A 19,028-nucleotide genomic window follows, 5' to 3' on the forward strand; every position below is an offset into this window, starting at 1 on the left:
GAAGCACCAAATATGTATGCGCCACACCTCATCATTCGATTTGTGTAAGGATTGAAATACTTCTCGAACGCCCGCACAGAAGCAGGTGCTTTTCTTGGGGTGCCACTCTCCCAGCCTTTGACCTACAAGTCTAATCAACAAGACAGTAGACCAACGTTAGTAGATTCAGTCACATGGTAGCCAGTGACCAACAATTGGTTCATACTCCATTTGTTCCTTCAGGATACTAGAGCCCACACGCACCATTGGTTTGGAATGAGGGTTTTCCAACTCCGTTAGGTGGATTCTCCATATCTGTCAACCCGGTTTAAGCACCGAACATTCGCTTTTCGTCCTCTCAATTTCGTAAATAACACCCCCATCGCGAGAAGGTAGTGATTCAGACTTCTTTGATAGTGTTTGTATGCACGTGGCCATAAGAGAGCATTTCGGGCGGGGAGAGCTAACTCTCCCCACCCTCGGCCGTACCCAAGTTAGATTGGTTTAAACCGCATAGACAGATTATTTTACACATAGATTAGCATAAACAACATAGGAATTCGGAATAGATATCCATCAGTTAGAATTATCATATTTTACCTTAACACAATCACTTATGAAATTCATAACTAGAAGAAATATATTTCACTGAAAGTAGTGACACAACTTGAAATTAAAGAGAAAATGATTATTTTATGAATTGTCTCTTATATCTATCCTCTTTAATCAGTTTATTAGTTATTTGGGTTATAAACTCCTGTACATTATAAATACTATAACATAGTCAATAAGGTGAATTAGTGATATTGATTTTTTAAATCACTGATACTATTTTCGATTGCCTATAATAAGAAAATAAACTTTGTTTTATTTGTATACAAAATGGATAATTCACAATCAATGAGAATTTTATGAACATAATTTATAATATGCTTAAAACTACATATATAATTGACATTTTATTTCATATAACTGTTAATGACATTATAACTGAACATATGTGATAATTTAGGCCTAAATATAATATAATTACCGTTGAAAAGTGTGTTTTTAACTATCCTACTTTTGTTTTTTGTATAATCATCTTCGATACAATCATTCACAGAGTACCATTATGTGAATCGCTTTAAATGAAATAATCAGGTCTAAAAAAAAACACAGTTTGAATATGTCGAAGGCGATTTTTGTCCAGAATTGATATCATTTAGAAAAAAAAACTTATGAGCGCAGTTGTTTATGACTTTTTAATTTCTGAATGTTATGTAGTTGCGGTATTACATAGAATTAGACGCAAGTACTTCAATTGTCACAGTCAGTACGATATCCTTGGTGGTAGGTGAAAATTTTCGAATGTGTCAGCAAGAAATCAATAGTGATACAATGACTCAGTGATGACATTAGGTGAAAATCTTACTATATCAAGCATTTATTGATGTTCAAAATTTACTAACTGCTAAACTTGTTGATTCTGAATTTAATTTTGCTTGGGCTGAAGAAAAAAAGTTCATTACTGAGGACTGTCAAACTAGGAACAACCATTTATTTATCATTGCTTATCCGAAATCTATTAATTAAATCAATACGATATGCTAATAAGGTGTAATTATAACCCTGGGATTAGTCAAATTATTAATTATAATTAACGTTGTAATTTTCATGATATGAAGTTGGTACACATAGTAATTGAACAGAAACAGAAATTTCATATATATTATCACTCACTTATTTTGTTTAATATCGATTATTCCCCCTCGTCCATAGCCTAACCGTTCAGCTGGATTCTGTGCACATAAACGTTTAATAAGTGTAGTTGCAGTTCGACTTATATTCGATGGATCGAATTCAACACAATCTATTCCACGCAGAACAACATTATAAATTTTCATTGGATCAGTACCAGTAAACGGTGGACTGTAAAAGGGATAAAAGGTAGAGAGAACATTAAAAATAACAAAGTAACTTGTTAACGATAGGTACAGAATTTATAAACTATATAAGGGGACACAGATAAACATTTGAGAAACAGTTGGCATAAAATTACACAATATGTTCAAAACTTAGAAATGGCAATGAAAACGTCTTTGTTTTTCTAAAGAATAAAAATTTTCACTTGTTTGGACTATAATTCCAGTGAAAAAATGTTATTCAAAGAGTAAGTAAAGTATAAGATGTACACAAAATTGGATGGTCACTGAGTATTGATTAATGTCATACTTGTCTGGTCTCTTAATTGGTAACTGAATTTCATCGATCGAGTTAACATCTAACTAAATACTAGTCTGAGTTACTCGACATCTCATGCAATACGTTTTGATTTTACACAAGAGGTAGGAAACGTTGGAACTAGGTTTTGTGTTATTTAGCAATCATCAGTAAGGCAATTCTTCAATATGGAGGGGACTGACGCCCCATGTAGGCTTTAATCAGCGTCACTTAACTTCATAGTCTGAGACGTTACGGATGAGCTATTTGTGCCGCAGCTGACCTTCTGTGAAACAGGGATGTCTACAGCTAATTGATCACTAAACAGCCGAAATATAAATAAAAGGTTTGAAGATTTTATACTCACAACCAATTTTAGCTACTCCTTTGGAAAAGATGAAATCGTTAAAGAACAGTTAGAGAAGCAAAAAGTATATGATTAAACTATCAATTATCAAAACATAACAACTCATACAACTGATGGTGAGAGCAATTTTGAATCCTGAAACTAGAGAAGAAAAGATTTCAGGTACTTACTTTTACAACTAATTTCTAAAATGAAGTGAAAACAAATTGCGAGTCATTGAAATCCAGAAGACACTACTAAACAACTGTCTTTATCTTAGTTCACAGGCCTCATTCGCAGTGAGCACCTATGATTCCAAAAAAGCAATACATGAGATGTACATCTACCAATCTTATAGGTGACGTTTCAATTTTACATTCAGTTTGCGATATGACATACAATATTCGTTCAATATCACCATCAAGTTACTGAATCGTTTTCAACGTGTGTGACAAGTACAAGTATTTATAAACAATTGTATACATAAGATACTCATTGTCCGTTGACCGGATACCATCAGCAACAACCCACTTTGAGAGAGAACAAATCAGCTTACAGTTGAAGAGGAAATTAGGAAAACATGTTGGAGGTGGATACGACATACATTGTGGAAATCATCAAAGTACATAATGAGTCAAGTTCTCACATAGAATCGTGAAGGGAAATGAAAATGCGGGAGGCCATAGAACACACTGCGTGGATAATTGGAAGTAGATATGAAAAGAATGAATAGCGATTGAGAAGAACTGGAAAGGATTATCGAAGATAGAGTTGAATGGAGATTGTTGGTTGGCGATCTATGTTCGTTCACGAGGGATAAGTAAGTAGTTAATTTACGCGTTAAATGTTAAGGTCTATTGCTTTTTTGAAATGCTTTTTTCATACTTTAAAAGTCATCCTCTAATAAAGAATCAATGAAACACTGACAGAACAAAAAACAATCTGGATTAATTCACTTACACAACGAATTATAATTCATCAAATAAGTGTCCAGATAAAAATTAAGTAATAACAGATAGCTTAAGTGAAATATACGCTCGAAATATCACTCTTTATATTAAGAATACATTATCCAAAAAAACATCTGTTTATCTGCCTATATGCCTAACCGATTTGTCTATTTTTCATAAATCAATAATAAAGCGTAAATAAATAACAAATCAAGGGACTGGAAAATAATTGTTTTTCCACACCAATTGGCATTACATTAGCGAAGTATCGAAAAATGAGGGCAATTACAACATTTAGAAATATGTAGTAAGTAGTTCACAGTTATTACAATCGTAAACTTGATTCAGTCGTATATTTTTAAGTGATAGAGAAGACATACAGCTGAGTTAAATGTTTTTAATGATATTGAATTCTCTGAGGTAGATGATTTAATTGATTAAGTTTCACCATTGTTTTGAACAACTAGATCAGTGTTTATTTCAAGTAGAAATGAATTTTCAGCTATTTCACAAGTACTATTTCAGCTTATTTATATAGCTATCTATATCATTGGTTGTCTTCATAGATTTTAATTTGTTCTTACATTTATGGTAACTAATGTTTTTTCAGTTTACTTTAGACCATATGATTTTTAAGCCTTGAATCAACAGTAGTATCTCTGAACTACCGAGTCGAGATTCAGGAGAGTTTATCTTTTTAGCAGCAGTTATTTTCTGAATTTAATTATTAAAACAATATCACAATATATAAGAACTATGGTCTACATTTAATCAGATAGTTTCACAGCATTCGGGTGTCGAGTTGATGTAACACATTAAGCAGGGAGAATGTATTTGTAAAATTTCAGAGAATGAATTCCAAGTACATCTAACATTTCACTTGACAATCTGGTTCAAGCTTTTCAACGAAATACAATCAAATATCAAGATTATCAAATATAAATATGTATATGGTTCTCTGGTTAACTGTATACTAAATAGGTTATTCAATCACGTTAACACCGTTTAAAGTAAGAATTTACTTTAATGTGTATGAAACATGTGATTTGAAACGAGAATTATGTTAAAATAATAGATTGTTTGTATTGTGTGTAAGCGGATGTGAGGTGTGTAATGTAATTTCATTGACGATTTGTCGCTTTTGACGGGTGAATTTTTAAGAAAACATACAATTTTTATACATGATATGAATCAAATATGTCACATCATATTCTTTTTCAATGATACATTCAACAAACAAGTAACCATTGAAGTTGATCTGTTGGAATACTACTGACGTATGAATATTTCGAGGTCAACTTTCATTTGGAATAACTGTGTCAGTCTAGTTATCAGTATGAGTGTATGAATCTTAATAAGCGATAAATAAATATATCATATTTCTGAATTTATATGAAAAACAATGATATTATGTACTTCAATTGTAGCCAATTGAAAGAGACTGTGTAAAGGCACAATGTAATAAAACTGACATTTATGTTAAAATGCACTGATATTTCAACATCTGTCAAGATTATAGGTGCGCCTTATTGACAAGTATCAAGTAGCACAAAATCTAGGTTTACGGTATCTTGTCGACTATCTTAAATCACCTAACATATAAGTGTAACGTTTATGATTAAACCATTCTTAATATGAACTACTCACTTATTTGTGATACTGATATAAAATTTGTTTTTGTAGAATTAGACAAGATCGATTTACAAATGATATACTGTGGTGTGAAACATCACTGAAACTACGGGTTTTGATAAAAGTAATTCGACATTATGTTGAATAAATGATAAATTTATATAATGTGAAATACTGTTAATGTGACGTTAAACTTTGTGATTTGACTGATTCTTTCATAACAAGAAAAAATATACCTCATTATACTAGCTGATAGTAGGTAGACAGAAGAGAAAAACCGTATGAATTGGCTTTAAACCCTAATATATTTTATTGCAATTTTAAATTCCTGAGTGAAATCACTTTTTCCAAAAAATCATTTTCACCTTTACAGCTTATAGAGATTTCATGATTGTCATGTCAAGTGTGAGGCAGTTATTCACTGATGGCAGTGAGAGATGGTCGCACAATATTGTGAGTTGGTCGACAAACACTGTTGGATCCCGGTTCAGTGGTTTAGAGGTTAAGCGTTCGCGCGAGACAAAGGGCCTAGGTTCGAGTCTCATGTGCGGGATTGTGGATGCGCACTGCTAGTTTAGTCTCATTTCTTCTTACTGTCGGAAAACTAGGTACTTCTCGGTATATTAAAGAACAAAATTGCTAAGTAAACTGTATAAGTAAATGAAAACATATATACGATAATCCCAACACAAGCGCATAATAGTAAGAGGTTTGCATATCAAATTATATATATATATATATATATATATATATTAATCACTTTTATTTTAGTCCTATTGTAGTGAACGTGAACTCAGGTGGGGAAAACCAATTTATTATTAAATGGAAAATTACAGAGTTCTTTCGTAAAATGTGAAAAACCATACATTAAATACTTCATTTGCAAATCTCCTATCAATTTTCTGAAACTTCATCGTTCCGTCATTGCTATTACAATTACTTTTTGTTTACATTCCCGTTCCCTTCAGTCTGATCTCCCAAACCGTATGCTTTCAGGCATTTCATAATTGATTAGTGTTACATACTACTTATGTCGACAGACATAAGTAGCATACACTACACTATTATCACGTATGATACTATCTTCGCTTATTACACCGGAATTTTTATAACTTAAGCCATACATTAAGCCCAGTGGCTAGTTTTTTATTGCTTATACCAATCTCGAACATGTAAAGTAAAGCTCGGTACGTAACAATAATTTTTAACTTTATTAATAAAATATGTAAATTAACATTCATAGAGTATTGATACGTAACAAAAATAAGTTTACCTTCCCGTAAGTAATTCATAAATAAGAATACCTAGTGACCAATAATCTGCTGAATTATCGTGTCCTTTATTTAAAATAATTTCCGGTGCAACATATTCAGGTGTGCCACAAAATGTCCAAGTCTTTTTACCATGTCCAACTCGTTTGGCGAATCCAAAGTCACACTAAAATAATTCATAACAGGTATATTTAGTAACGCATTTTATATATAAAGCGTTTAATTTTCAATATATTTATCTCTGATTTATCCAAAGGATGAATGAAAAGGATACCATGTCACAAACTGTAGTGTTTCTCTCTGTATTTTCTAGTATTTAACTTCGGAATAATATGTAACTCATTTGTAATAGTACGTAAGTACATATAGTTAGCACTCATGTTTATTGAGTTCAAAGAAAGCCAAGACCGGTAAGATAATATTATATCTTAATAAAATGATCAGTTAGAAGTTTCAAAGAATAAGTCTATATTTATCTGTTCACTAACGGTAGTTATTCATATACGACTGAGAATCTAGAATTCAAATAACAATCAATCTTATTATCTGGACAGTATACCTACAGAACAATAATACTTTTTAGTTATATATCACTCGTATGAGCTTTATTAAATCATCTATCAAAAATAAAAAAAATATTTTCTTAAAGATATTGTCTAATTAATTAATAAGAGGAAACTTTAATGGTTATAGAAGCCTATATATTTATTCAAAATTTAAAATCCAGTTAACTTCTTTTCTAAAGTACTATTTCAGAATTTCAATGGAAATATCAATATCTTCCAGGATCAGTGTGATTTATTTATTTATTTGAACAGATAAATATTGGGACAAAGGGGCATCGAATACATATGCGCCACACCTCGTCATTCGATTTGTGTGTGAGCTGTGATACTCCCCGGGTGCCCAGACCAAAGCAGGTGGTTTCCTCAGGGGGCCATGCCCCGAGCCTTTGACCTACAGGTCTAATCCACAAGAGAGTAGTTAGTAGACGCAGTCCCATGGTAGCTGGTGACCAATAATGGGTTCATACGCCATTTGTTCCTTCAGGATCCTGGAGTCCATGTGCATCATTGGTTTGGAATCAGAGTTTTCCAACTCCCTTAGGTTGATCCTTCATATCCACCAACCCGGTTTAATCACCGAACATTCACGTTTCGTCCTTTCAGTTTTGTGACCAACACCCCCGCCGCGAGGATGAAGTGAGAAGAACTTCCCTGGCAGTGGTTATATGCATGTGGCCATGTGAGAGCATTTCGAGAGGGGAGAGCTAACTCTCTCCACTCTCGGTCGTGCCAGGGCATTTGTAAAAACAAAATGCAAAATATTCAAAACTACTTCATTTTACTGCACAGTTTGATATAACCTGGATAAATTAGTTAAAAATATTCTAAAACTGATTATTTATGTATTACATTACATAATTGGTCAGTTTATCGTACTATTAAATGGATTTTTGTAAAATATTAAGCAAGAAATGTATAGATTTTAAATTTTCGTAGGCAGGTTGACTCATCGTACAAGCTGATAACTATCTGAATTCAGTAGCTAAGTGGATAACGAGATAGCGATTGAAGCGAACAATACCGGGTTGAATTCCCGGAGTAAACATTATCTCTTGGATGCAGGTACATCCCGTTGACGAGTCCCAAATAGGACGAAATGCGCGTCCTGGATTCCACTGCTAGCCATCATTCATCTCTGCTTATTTGATTGATGTTTAACTATCAAATAAAACCATCTATTTTTTCCCCTACATTTAACACAAATGAAATCATTTAAAAAAAATGATATTTATTAAATACTTTTGTTAAAAGAAAACTTTTTAGTTATTTGATTTTTCCTGCCGATCTACTACTCATTATTGATTTTCAGATGAAATTAATTGAACTAAAGAGACATACACATACACACTCAGACTCACAGAGGGAGAGAAAGAGCATGAGATTGAGCTTATTCACTTACATTTTATATGTTTGTTTTTAAAGTTTATTATCTTCATTTTAAGATGAATGAAACAATTTTTAAGTCATTTTAATGAATTTATCTCTATTTATAGCATTATTATCATTATTACTATTATCATTTATAAATGGAAAACAATTAAATTTGCATTAAATGTGATTTAACTGAAAGATATATGTGCGACAAATTGTGCAATGATCGATCAAATTAATAAGGAAGAAAATTTTGTCAAGATTATATAAGTTTACTAAAGTTTGACAGAGAAATTAGAAATTTTATCTCAGTCACAATTGATCATTATCACCAGGGGCATTAGGATTGATTTAATAGATAAAGATGTATAAAATAATTGAATACAAGATTGTTTTATAACAAGCATTATCGTCAAAAATATACACTAAATAGTAACATCAAAGTATTAAAAAAAAGTGTTTGTCGGATATTCTGTTGTTTAATTATTTTAATTTTAATAACGGCGCCTAGATGATTAATTAATGCTTAGTTTCATTGGAAACCTAATTTAACTCATAGTATAAAGTTGGAAAGAATTTTACCAACTGATTAGTTCATTTGTATCCAAAAAGTACTGATCAAGCATAATCATCGGTTGATTAAATCTAAAGAAATTAAGATTACTGGTCGATTATTTTCTTCTATTCTGTAATGTTGTATAAGTATACACTCGAAATAGTCATCCAGATTGAACTAACTACTCTTCGACTGAATAATAGTCGCATTTTCCATTATAAAATAAATATTTCCAACCGTATTAAAATAAATGGGATGAACTTGATGTTGACTATTTACCAGACAGTGATTAGTCTTTAGATAAACTCCTGATTAATTTAAGGGTCGGAGTATTATATATATATGAACGAACCAATGAGGTTTGAGACAGTAGGTGTTGAATTTTGGTACGAAACTCATCCATAAATATAACTAAATAACATTTTGGCATTATAGTTGATATCGGTTTGTAGTGAAAATCCTAACTCTAATTCCTAACCTTAACCTCCAGCTTTAACTTATAACCTTGATTCTTCACAGTATCCTAGTGCAGGTTTATTCAGAAAGGTAATTACAAATAACAAAAATAGAAATAAAATGTAGTGAATCGTATAACCTCTAACATTTATGCATCGAATATCATTTCGGGTAAATATGTTATTAGCAAAAGCGAAAAGTAGCCCAATGTTCTAACAAGTATCAGTCTAATTTTAATTCGATTTGAAGATAAAATTTAAGAATTAGAAATAATCTTCAGGGGCTGATAGATTGGAATAAGTAATTTCCAAGATGCTCTTGGTGCCATTAAGTATAGCACTCCGTTGACGTCTACATAGATTATATCTACACATTGAGTTAGTGGTAGTTAATTAATTTGAACATTCAGATTTTAACCAACGGATTGTAAATTCAGAACTCGTTTCGCCGATATAAGTTTCGACAGATTAGTATTATCTGTAACCCACAAAAAACGATATGAGTCAGAACTAACTGCATTAATATATGTATGATAAGTTGGTCAAACTGCAAACTAGTTTATCCCCATTATTATGGACTTTAAATTGAAAATAATCACCTTGCGGATTGCTAATTTACACTAAAATAAATATAGGAATTATCAATTTACTGATAAAACCTACTTTCATTAAATGATACAACATTACAAGTATGTTTATCCATTTCATTTAAGAATCATTTTGTTTACATTACCTATCCAATATTTTGATTTCGTCTTAATAATTTCTAATAATATTATAAATCGATTTGAATAGTGATACTAATTTATTCCAACTCTTGATCTGTCTGTTTATCTACTAGAATGATAACTTTTCTATGTGTCGCTCAATTTCGTGGATTAGTTGAAGTTAGACATTAACACCGTTGGATACCGGCTCAGTGGTCTAGAGGCTACGTGTCTGTGCGCGAGACCGATAGGTCGTGGGTTCGAATCTCGCAGGGCGGGATCATGGATGCGCACTGCCGAGGAGTCCCATGCTAGAACGAAATGGTCGTCCAGTGCTTCCAAGTTTTCTATGGTGGTCTAGCTTCAACTGACTCATGATCTCACCTATTGAAATTACTATAATATCCACAAAACTGCTTCTGATACTTTACTATTAGTTAAAATGTATCATCAAACTAAATACATTATAAGATATATTCGGTAAAACTGGTTATGAAAGTTAAGAAACAAAAATGTGACAATATTTACTACAATATTCATTTAATACATAAATTCAATTAAAAATGAATAACTTACTAATTTCACATAACCTTTATGGTCAAGAAGTAAATTTTCTGGTTTTAAATCTCTATATAATATGCCTTGTGTGTGTAAATAAGTGAACGCTTCCAAAACACAAGCAACCACAAAACGTGTCATAACATCATCAAATCGACCTCTTGAAGAGTTAAAAAAAACAGGAACCATTTTTTAAATTGTATGTTTATATATTTTAAATAGATTATCTTTAAGATAAATTGACAAAAATCCCTATTTGGTACATTTATGTCAGATTTTATTCATTATCAGCAAGGTTCTAGAACTTATTTGAACTCGATCCATAAAATGATGTAAATAGAGACAGTATTAGTAAGTTATTCAGCCTAGAACTATGCTTCTATGGGATTTGAAACATACGTTTGATTACAGTAATGTAAAACAGTAGAATTTCGTTAAAACAAGGAACTTGGTAATAATGACAATGATTACCTCTAGGAAACTGATTAATATAACAAGTCGTCTACGCAGGCATCAAGTGATGACAAAAAGACTGAGCAAAATGAAGATTTTATTCACAAAAGACTCGTTAGTTGTACAGGATGACATAAACACGTTCATTTATTTTCCTAAGCATATGATAACTTATTTACTTTATGTTCGAAATAATCCAGTATTGGTATACTATCTATGTTTTATTCTTAGAGATAGTAACTAAGAGATTATGTTTACAATCGTAGAAAGATGTTCTATCTTGACCATTTTACCCCTAAAACATAAATTCATATAATTTGCTTTAGTAATCAGTCCAGCTATAAGAGTAATCACTAGTTCTCATCGCCGTAGAAAGTAACATTCACTAAATAATCACTTGACAATAACTACTGTAATTCCACTATTATTAGTGTTAAGTAAAGTTGATTCATAAATAATATTGTATTCCACTAGCATCTCTCACTTGGTTCGTTAATTTGTCTTATTTATAAAATATAAGATACGAAAGTTGAGTGGGGATCCTAAAATAAGTATAAGAGTAATTATTATCACATGCTAACTAGTGGCTAATATCATGATGTAATTCCTAGAGTTCTGCTGAGCACCCATGACCAGAGTAGTCTAACTGTGTCAGGTGTGAGACACTTACCCACCAAAGACAATGGAATATCGTTGCATTATCCCGTGGATTAATTGAATTTAGACATGTAAACCATCAAGTGCCTGTTTAATGTTCTGACGGCTAAACTGTTAATTTGGGAGATGAAGATTATAGATTCTACACCCGGTGTCTAGATCGTGGATCCACACTGTTCAGGAGTCCCATAATAGAATAAAGCAGCTATCCAGTGCTTACTAGTTTCCAATGTTTACCCAAGTTAGTTTGATTTGTAATCTCAATAACGTTTTGAAACCAACAGAAAGACAAAAACTTATTTTTCTTATTTGAAAGATATAGTAAATTGTTTTTATTTTTCTGAATATTATTTTGGATTAAACTCCATAAAAAATTTAGCACCATCGCTAAAAGAATGAAGTATTACGAACTGAAAAACAAACTAAGTAAAGCAAACCCTAATAACCTTCTTTTGAAATATTATTACTATTACTACTTTTTTGTCAATTAGACTCATCCAAGTATATCACCTCAAATGAATTATTGATAATTTACTTGACGAATAATCTACGTTAAACTTGGCAAAATGGTCAAAGTGAACACTGAATCAAAATGACCATAACACGCTTTATAAAATAATTATTGAGCTAAATAGAGTTTATTAATTGAATTCACGAGTTGAATAAAGCTAGATCACTATGGAAAACTTGGAAGCACTGGACGGCTGTTTCATCTTAGTATGAGACTTCTCAGCAGTGCGCATTCACGATCTCGCCCCACGAGATTCGAACCCATGATCTATCAGTCCCGCGAGCATCCAACGGTATTAATGTCTAACTTCAACCAATTCACGAATACAGTTAATAATCAACAGTCTAGAGAATCGTTGATTTGCAAAACAAATCTTTTTCCTTATTTTACATTCATATGAAAGCGTAATCTTGAAAAACTATTTTCCAATGAGATCACATGTAGATGTATTAGAAATAGTAGTAATACCTTTACATAATACTAGAAATTTCTTTATAGTACATAATTTTCAGCATAATTTCTGCAATATTAAAATAAATATCTCTCTAACATATATTCAAATTGTACTTAGTCAAAACATTGTATACGTTTTTAATAGTCAGTATCTTTCATCAGTATTTAATTATTTATCGCTTCATTGGAAGATAATGAATTAATGAGGCGATAAATAGTGAATGAAATTGCTTCTTACAACTCAGATCCACTTACACACAATACAAACAATCTATTATTTTAACATAATTCTCGTTTCAAATCACATGTTTCATACACATTAAAGTAAATTCTTACTTTAAACGGTGTTAACGTGATTGAATAACCTATTTAGTATACAGTTAACCAGAGAACCATATACATATTTATATTTGATAATCTTGATATTTGATTGTATTTCGTTGAAAAGCTTGAACCAGATTGTCAAGTGAAATGTTAGATGTACTTGGAATTCATTCTCTGAAATTTTACAAATACATTCTCCCTGCTTAATGTGTCACATCAACTCGACACCTGAATGCTGTGAAACTATCTGACTAAATTTAGACAATAGTTCTTACATGAATTCGTTATTTCTGAACCTTTAATGGTAGATTACAATGATGATTTGTAATAATCTAAATACATTCCCATCTGTTCTGATACAAAAATTAATAAATATCTTATTTAACCTTCACCTACTTTTTTATCGCCTATTTTTCTCTTTGCATTTTGCATTATCAATTCAATTAAAAGTAATCAGTTAGTTAATAATTGATTCTATCAAATAAATTTGTACTCTTGTTAATTATTAACACTGAATATTCTTTCTACAATGTTTTCATATATAACCTACTGTGAACTTTTCACATATCTAATTAATGACAGAACAACACTAGTCATAATCAGATGAATTATCAAATAAAAATTCTTTTAATCTAATATTAATTATACCGAGTTGAAATTCAACGGATCATATTTTCAGCATCAACTAATTTGTAATATAGAATCATCATCTAATGATATCGGTGGGTAACTACTACTGCCTCACTTTCGAAAAGATGATTGAGTTGACCTAGTATTAACTACCTTTTAATAACTTCTTATCTACAATCAACCCATGATGAAATCTAACTCCAAATGGACTACTATTTAACAAGGTGTTAGAAATAAATGTGTATATACTCGTCGCTTGATCGCCGAATAGTCTGCTCTTTAGTGCTAATCTAATTCTATAGCCCATGTTTCAATGCGGCCAGTATTCTGAATGCTCTATATTTTAGTGTTAGATAGCTGAAGTCATTCAGTAGGAAACCCTAAAAATAGGTTTTGTGTTCAGAAAAGTATGTCTGTAGTCTTGAGGGAACTGGTTTTTCCTATCTGATTCGAGCGTATATCACTTAGCCATACAGTTTGAGACATTATATAAAACCGCCTAACACCAGATATAATATATGCGGTGTAGAGTCATTCAGATTTATGGATACATTGCAACCTGATCAATAGAATGCAATCTGAACTAAGGGCTAATAAAAACCCACTACTGATTACTAATAGACTATATATATGTATTTGTATTTATATGTAGTATTATCTGTTATAAAAGAGATATTAACTCATAAAGAAGACAAATTTAACAAAATATTTACTCACTTATTTCGTAAAACTGTCCATAATTCACCACCTAAACAAGCTTCCAACAGCATGTATACAAATTTATTATCTTTATATGTACAGTAAAGTCTAAAATAGTGAAAGTATAGGAAAACTATGAACAAAGATTAGAAACATTCAACATTGAAAATATATGAATAACAAATATAAAATTGTGTATATCATATTGTAATATGTTATAAGAAAGCTTGTTTGTAATGTATGGGACAGTACTGAAACAGATTGATGTCATTAATAAATAACAATGCTAATCTATTATAACCTGTAATTTTTTACCAGTAGAAATCAACTGAATGAATAAATTCAATTTCCTGGACATTTTATTTTCGAAAATTTCCAGTAGTTCAGGAGCACTTTTAAACATTCTATTTCAAAGCTAAAACTAACTTATTAAATAGTAGAAAAAATAAAACTAAACGACACATTAAAACCTGAACAATCTAATCTCAGTAATTATTGATTCCAATAGTTGGAATCATGAGTCAATTGAAGCTAGACCACCATGTAAAACCTGGAAGCACTGGACGACTGTTTCTTCCTAGTATGGGACTCCTCGGCAGTGCGCATCCACGATCCCGCCCCCCCACGAGATTCGAACCCAGGACCTAAACAAAATCCACCTGTAATATAACTTGGATTTGTTGTTTTATCTGTGATCATTAGTGAAGACGGTTCGGTTAGTGTTACTAAGTAAGATTCTGGAACAGAATTTTGAATTGATTTTATTGCTAAATGTTAGATTTGATTATATAGTTAAAAGATTATCGAGTTACTTCATACAATGAAACTAATCAAAAATGCCCAATTTTTAAAGACGTCATATCATTTGACACAACTCTTGTTATGTGAGCACTTTGACAAGTGGTAAGTAATCGATATTCAAGATGTTAGTTATGCCAAGTAATATGATCATTAAGCTACTTTTTTTGGCATTGGATATTCACAGACAATCAGCATATATTCCTGTATCTGCTTGGTAGATGTCAACAAATGACAAAATGTTTCTCCTGATAAAATCACAATCCTGACCGTGGATAAATCAAGTTAAAATTAATACATATCTTACTGTCTTGACTTATTGTTAACAGGCAGTGAAATACTGTCGTAACCAATGGTTGGAGACTCTTGGTGACATGGCTCAGAATCGACCACAATGGCGTCGGTGTATACACTCCCTGTCTTCCCTTAAACTAAGAGATTAAAATCGCTTCACATCTTTCTTTCTACGAACCAATTTTTTTCTTCTTGTACTATATCTCTATATGCAATCTTTCTCTTACATATTTACTTCTAAAGGAATGATTTTTGTGTCATAATATTTTTTAAAATGTTCTCTGCACAATTATAGTTAGTTTTTAATGTATTTTTCAAACACATCGTATCCGTCTGTATCAATTTAACATGGAACATCATACTCAGAAAGCTTTCAAAGACTATTTTTCTTTTAGTAAAGAAAGTAAGCTGTTTCTATCATTTATACCATATATATATTTAAAACAAGAAATTCTAGTTATCATACACTTGGGTAGATTGGTCAATTACAGAAGAAAAATACTGGTACATTTTGATTCAAAACCAAGAGAGAAGCAGAATGTTAATGAATCATTATTTCGTCTACTTAGTATGTTTTTTCTCTCTCTCTAAACATAGCCCCTAGTTATTTCGTTATATTCTATACGCACTGTCTTGATTTTAATTGAATTAATATGATTTTAGTTTAAATCTCAAAGGGAAATAGTTAGTATCTTGACCTTAGAAATAAATTATTAATTAAAATTTTCATTTTAATCCTCTAACTGAAAAATTGGATTTCAGAAAAATTACTACATAAATTTCGTTGTCAATGTCTATATGAATTATTCTTAGACCAGTAATATTATTTTTGATTGGGATGATGAATCGATTAGTGCTAGACCACCATTGAAAACCTGAAAGCACTGGAAGGCCGTTTCGTCCCATTGTGGGACTCCTCAGCAGCGCGCATCCACGATCCCGCTCGCGGGATTCGAACCCAGGGCCTTCAGTCTCGCGCGCGAACGCTTAACCTACTGAACCACTGAGCCGGTATCCAACGGTGTTAATGTCTAGCCTCAACCAATCCACGAATAATATTGTTATTAAAAATACATATATCAATGTGTTAATTATATTCATTTTAAATTCCCAGGCTAAATATTCGGCTAATTGTTGTTTCAACTGAAACTAGCATAACCTAATGTTTTACTTTTCTATTCATTTGGTAGTTTCATAAAGTGTATTTTGAAATCTAATACTAGTTAGTATTATATCTTATTATTAGAGATGAATGACTGTAATAAATAGTTACAGTGTATTCCGCTGTATATATACATATTGTAAGTTGATACGTGTTTTAAATTGCTGTGATATCTGTACGTTAAATGCTTCCTACACTGACTTCTTAGTTGATATCTACATTTCAAGTACTCAACTCAAGTAAGAAAAAAGGAAATTATTTGACCTGAGATTTACTTTATAGTATGCTAATTGAATGACGTATAGGTTACAACTAGTAAACGTTTATTAAAATTTTAAGCAATTTAAACAGTCATTATTAGGCTTGAACATTTGTGACATAAAAAAATAGTTTGGACCACTTAACTTCCATATCACAGTTTTAACCCTATGTCTGTTCAGAATCAATTCATCCCCACTTGCATAATGATCGATAAATGATGTGAGTGGTATGAAGCAAGGTTGATAGCTATGGGATGACTTCTCATATTGATCAACCTTTTTAATCATGCTCATTTTCGAGCTAAACATTTTGTATATATAAGTGTCATTTTTCTAATTCGTTTCTGCCCAGTTTTTCTGTCTTGAGACAACCGTTTATTGAGACTTTAAGTCAATAAATCCGTTTTCAAAAACAGCCATTACTCAGTTAATTCGTTAATATCACTTTAGGTGTAACCGATTGTAAATCTACAGTCATATAGTTTTCTACAATTACTATAAAAAACATTCGATTTGCGTTGAGTGCAAAATTATGTCTGTAGCTCTCATAAAGATACATCTAATATGCCGTCACTTTTAATTTCGAGAAAGTATGTTTTGTTATTTTGAAATGATATCATACATGGACGTACATAAATTGAATGAGTAAGAACCGAATGAAATGAATAAGAATTAACAACTATTGAATACATAACTTATAAAACTTATAGATCCATTGTTAAGAACATTCAAAACATTCAGTAGTTTTATTAAATCAACTAAAAATTTTTAAAAAGTGTTTATTTGAATAAATCATTTTCAGTAATGAATATACTGACTTCACTATATTAGATAGACTGTAATGATAGAAAATAACAAAACACTTAAATTCAACTAATTAAACTGTCTAATACATTTTCTAGTTAATAAATTATCAGTAATTTTCAGAGAAGTCATGATATAACAGTTAGAAATAACCAGTTACACGGAGTAGTAATTATACGGACTAACAAATGGCAGATGGCACAAATGATAATTGAATGTCCAATGCCGTAACTATGTTCATAAATGCATATAATACACTGTTATATTTTGTATTTTCAAAGTATGGGGAATGTTTTATGATAGAGTTATTAAATGAAACAAAATATTTCTTTCATATAAAACAGTAAACATTTTAAAATTAATGCGTAAATCCACAATTATTACTTGCAGTTGAACAAAAATTCTAACTATTGTACACAATACGTGATATTAGCTTGAAATCGATCAGAATGATAAAGATACATTCATTCTTCATCTACAACTAAATCCATAGTTTCAATATTATCTCACAATTTACGTTTTCTGGTTTAATCATTGTTTCGTGAACTAGATTTTTTATGTTCCGTTTTCACTGTCATCGACATTATTTGATGACACTGTTAGCTTTGAATTTTTTAGTCTACATTCATCGTACTAATATGAACAGCGGGATTTAGGAAGAATGTACATTTATATCACATCCTATACTACTGAAGTTAAAAGATTATTGATAAATATTAAAATAAGTCAATGTTATTTTCAAAAATGTTTTATTCATATTCTGGATGAAATTCTATAAACTAGTTTTGAAAGGCCTAACAGTCTATTTGAATAATGGTCCAGTTTTAATTAGGTCATTTGCAAAAAAATTACTCCTTGATAAACCAACACTATTTGATTGACTTCTATGACTGTAAAGTGGTCAGTATCGATTTTTATTTCAATAATTCAAACAAAACATATTTTTCAAGGGATATCAGTATAGGGGTTGTGGAGATTATTAAGTTTTTGATAATAATCTCCACAACCCTTATACTGATAATTAACATGTGCTCAATAGTAACTAGCTTCGTGAAGGAATTCTCGGAGTTCTAGTGAGAAGCCGTGACCAGTGGAGCTAATTCGTCTTGGGCAGAGACAGGTATCTACCTAGTTACAATGGAAGGTGGTGACGCAATTTCGTGGATTGGTTGAGGTTAGACATTAACATCATTGGATGCCGGCTCAGTAGGTTAGGCGTTCGCGCGCAAGACTGAAGGCCCTGAGTTTGAATCCCGCAGGCGGGATCGTGGACGCGCACTGCTGAGGAGTCCCACAATGGGACGAAACGGCCTTTCAGTGCTTCAAGGTTTTCAACAGTGGTCTAACATCAATCAGTTCATGATCTCAATCAAAAAAATTTCAAAAGATA

General features: G+C 31.4%; 1 protein-coding gene across 2 annotated transcripts in view; it reads right to left on the reverse strand.

Annotated features, from left to right (window-relative positions):
• Nucleotides 1-19,028, reverse strand: part of PRKG2_1 (cGMP-dependent protein kinase 2) — a gene marked incomplete at its 3' end in the record, with an annotated part of 98,823 nt that overhangs the window by 12,084 nt on the left and 67,711 nt on the right. The window contains exons 12-15 of one of the 2 annotated variants that reach the window (XM_012943999.3): nucleotides 14,339-14,428; nucleotides 10,612-10,753; nucleotides 6,383-6,546; nucleotides 1,702-1,890 (exon numbers count right to left, since the gene is read on the reverse strand). In XM_012943999.3, the coding sequence (XP_012799453.2) occupies nucleotides 1,702-1,890; nucleotides 6,383-6,546; nucleotides 10,612-10,753; nucleotides 14,339-14,428 (585 nt within the window). Of the gene's footprint in view, nucleotides 1-1,701; nucleotides 6,547-10,611; nucleotides 14,429-19,028 lie in introns of both variants that reach the window. The other variant, XM_051212317.1, reaches the window with a different exon arrangement.

This window comes from Schistosoma haematobium, chromosome ZW (genome assembly GCF_000699445.3).
Source record: "Schistosoma haematobium chromosome ZW, whole genome shotgun sequence".
Taxonomy (NCBI): domain Eukaryota; kingdom Metazoa; phylum Platyhelminthes; class Trematoda; order Strigeidida; family Schistosomatidae; genus Schistosoma; species Schistosoma haematobium.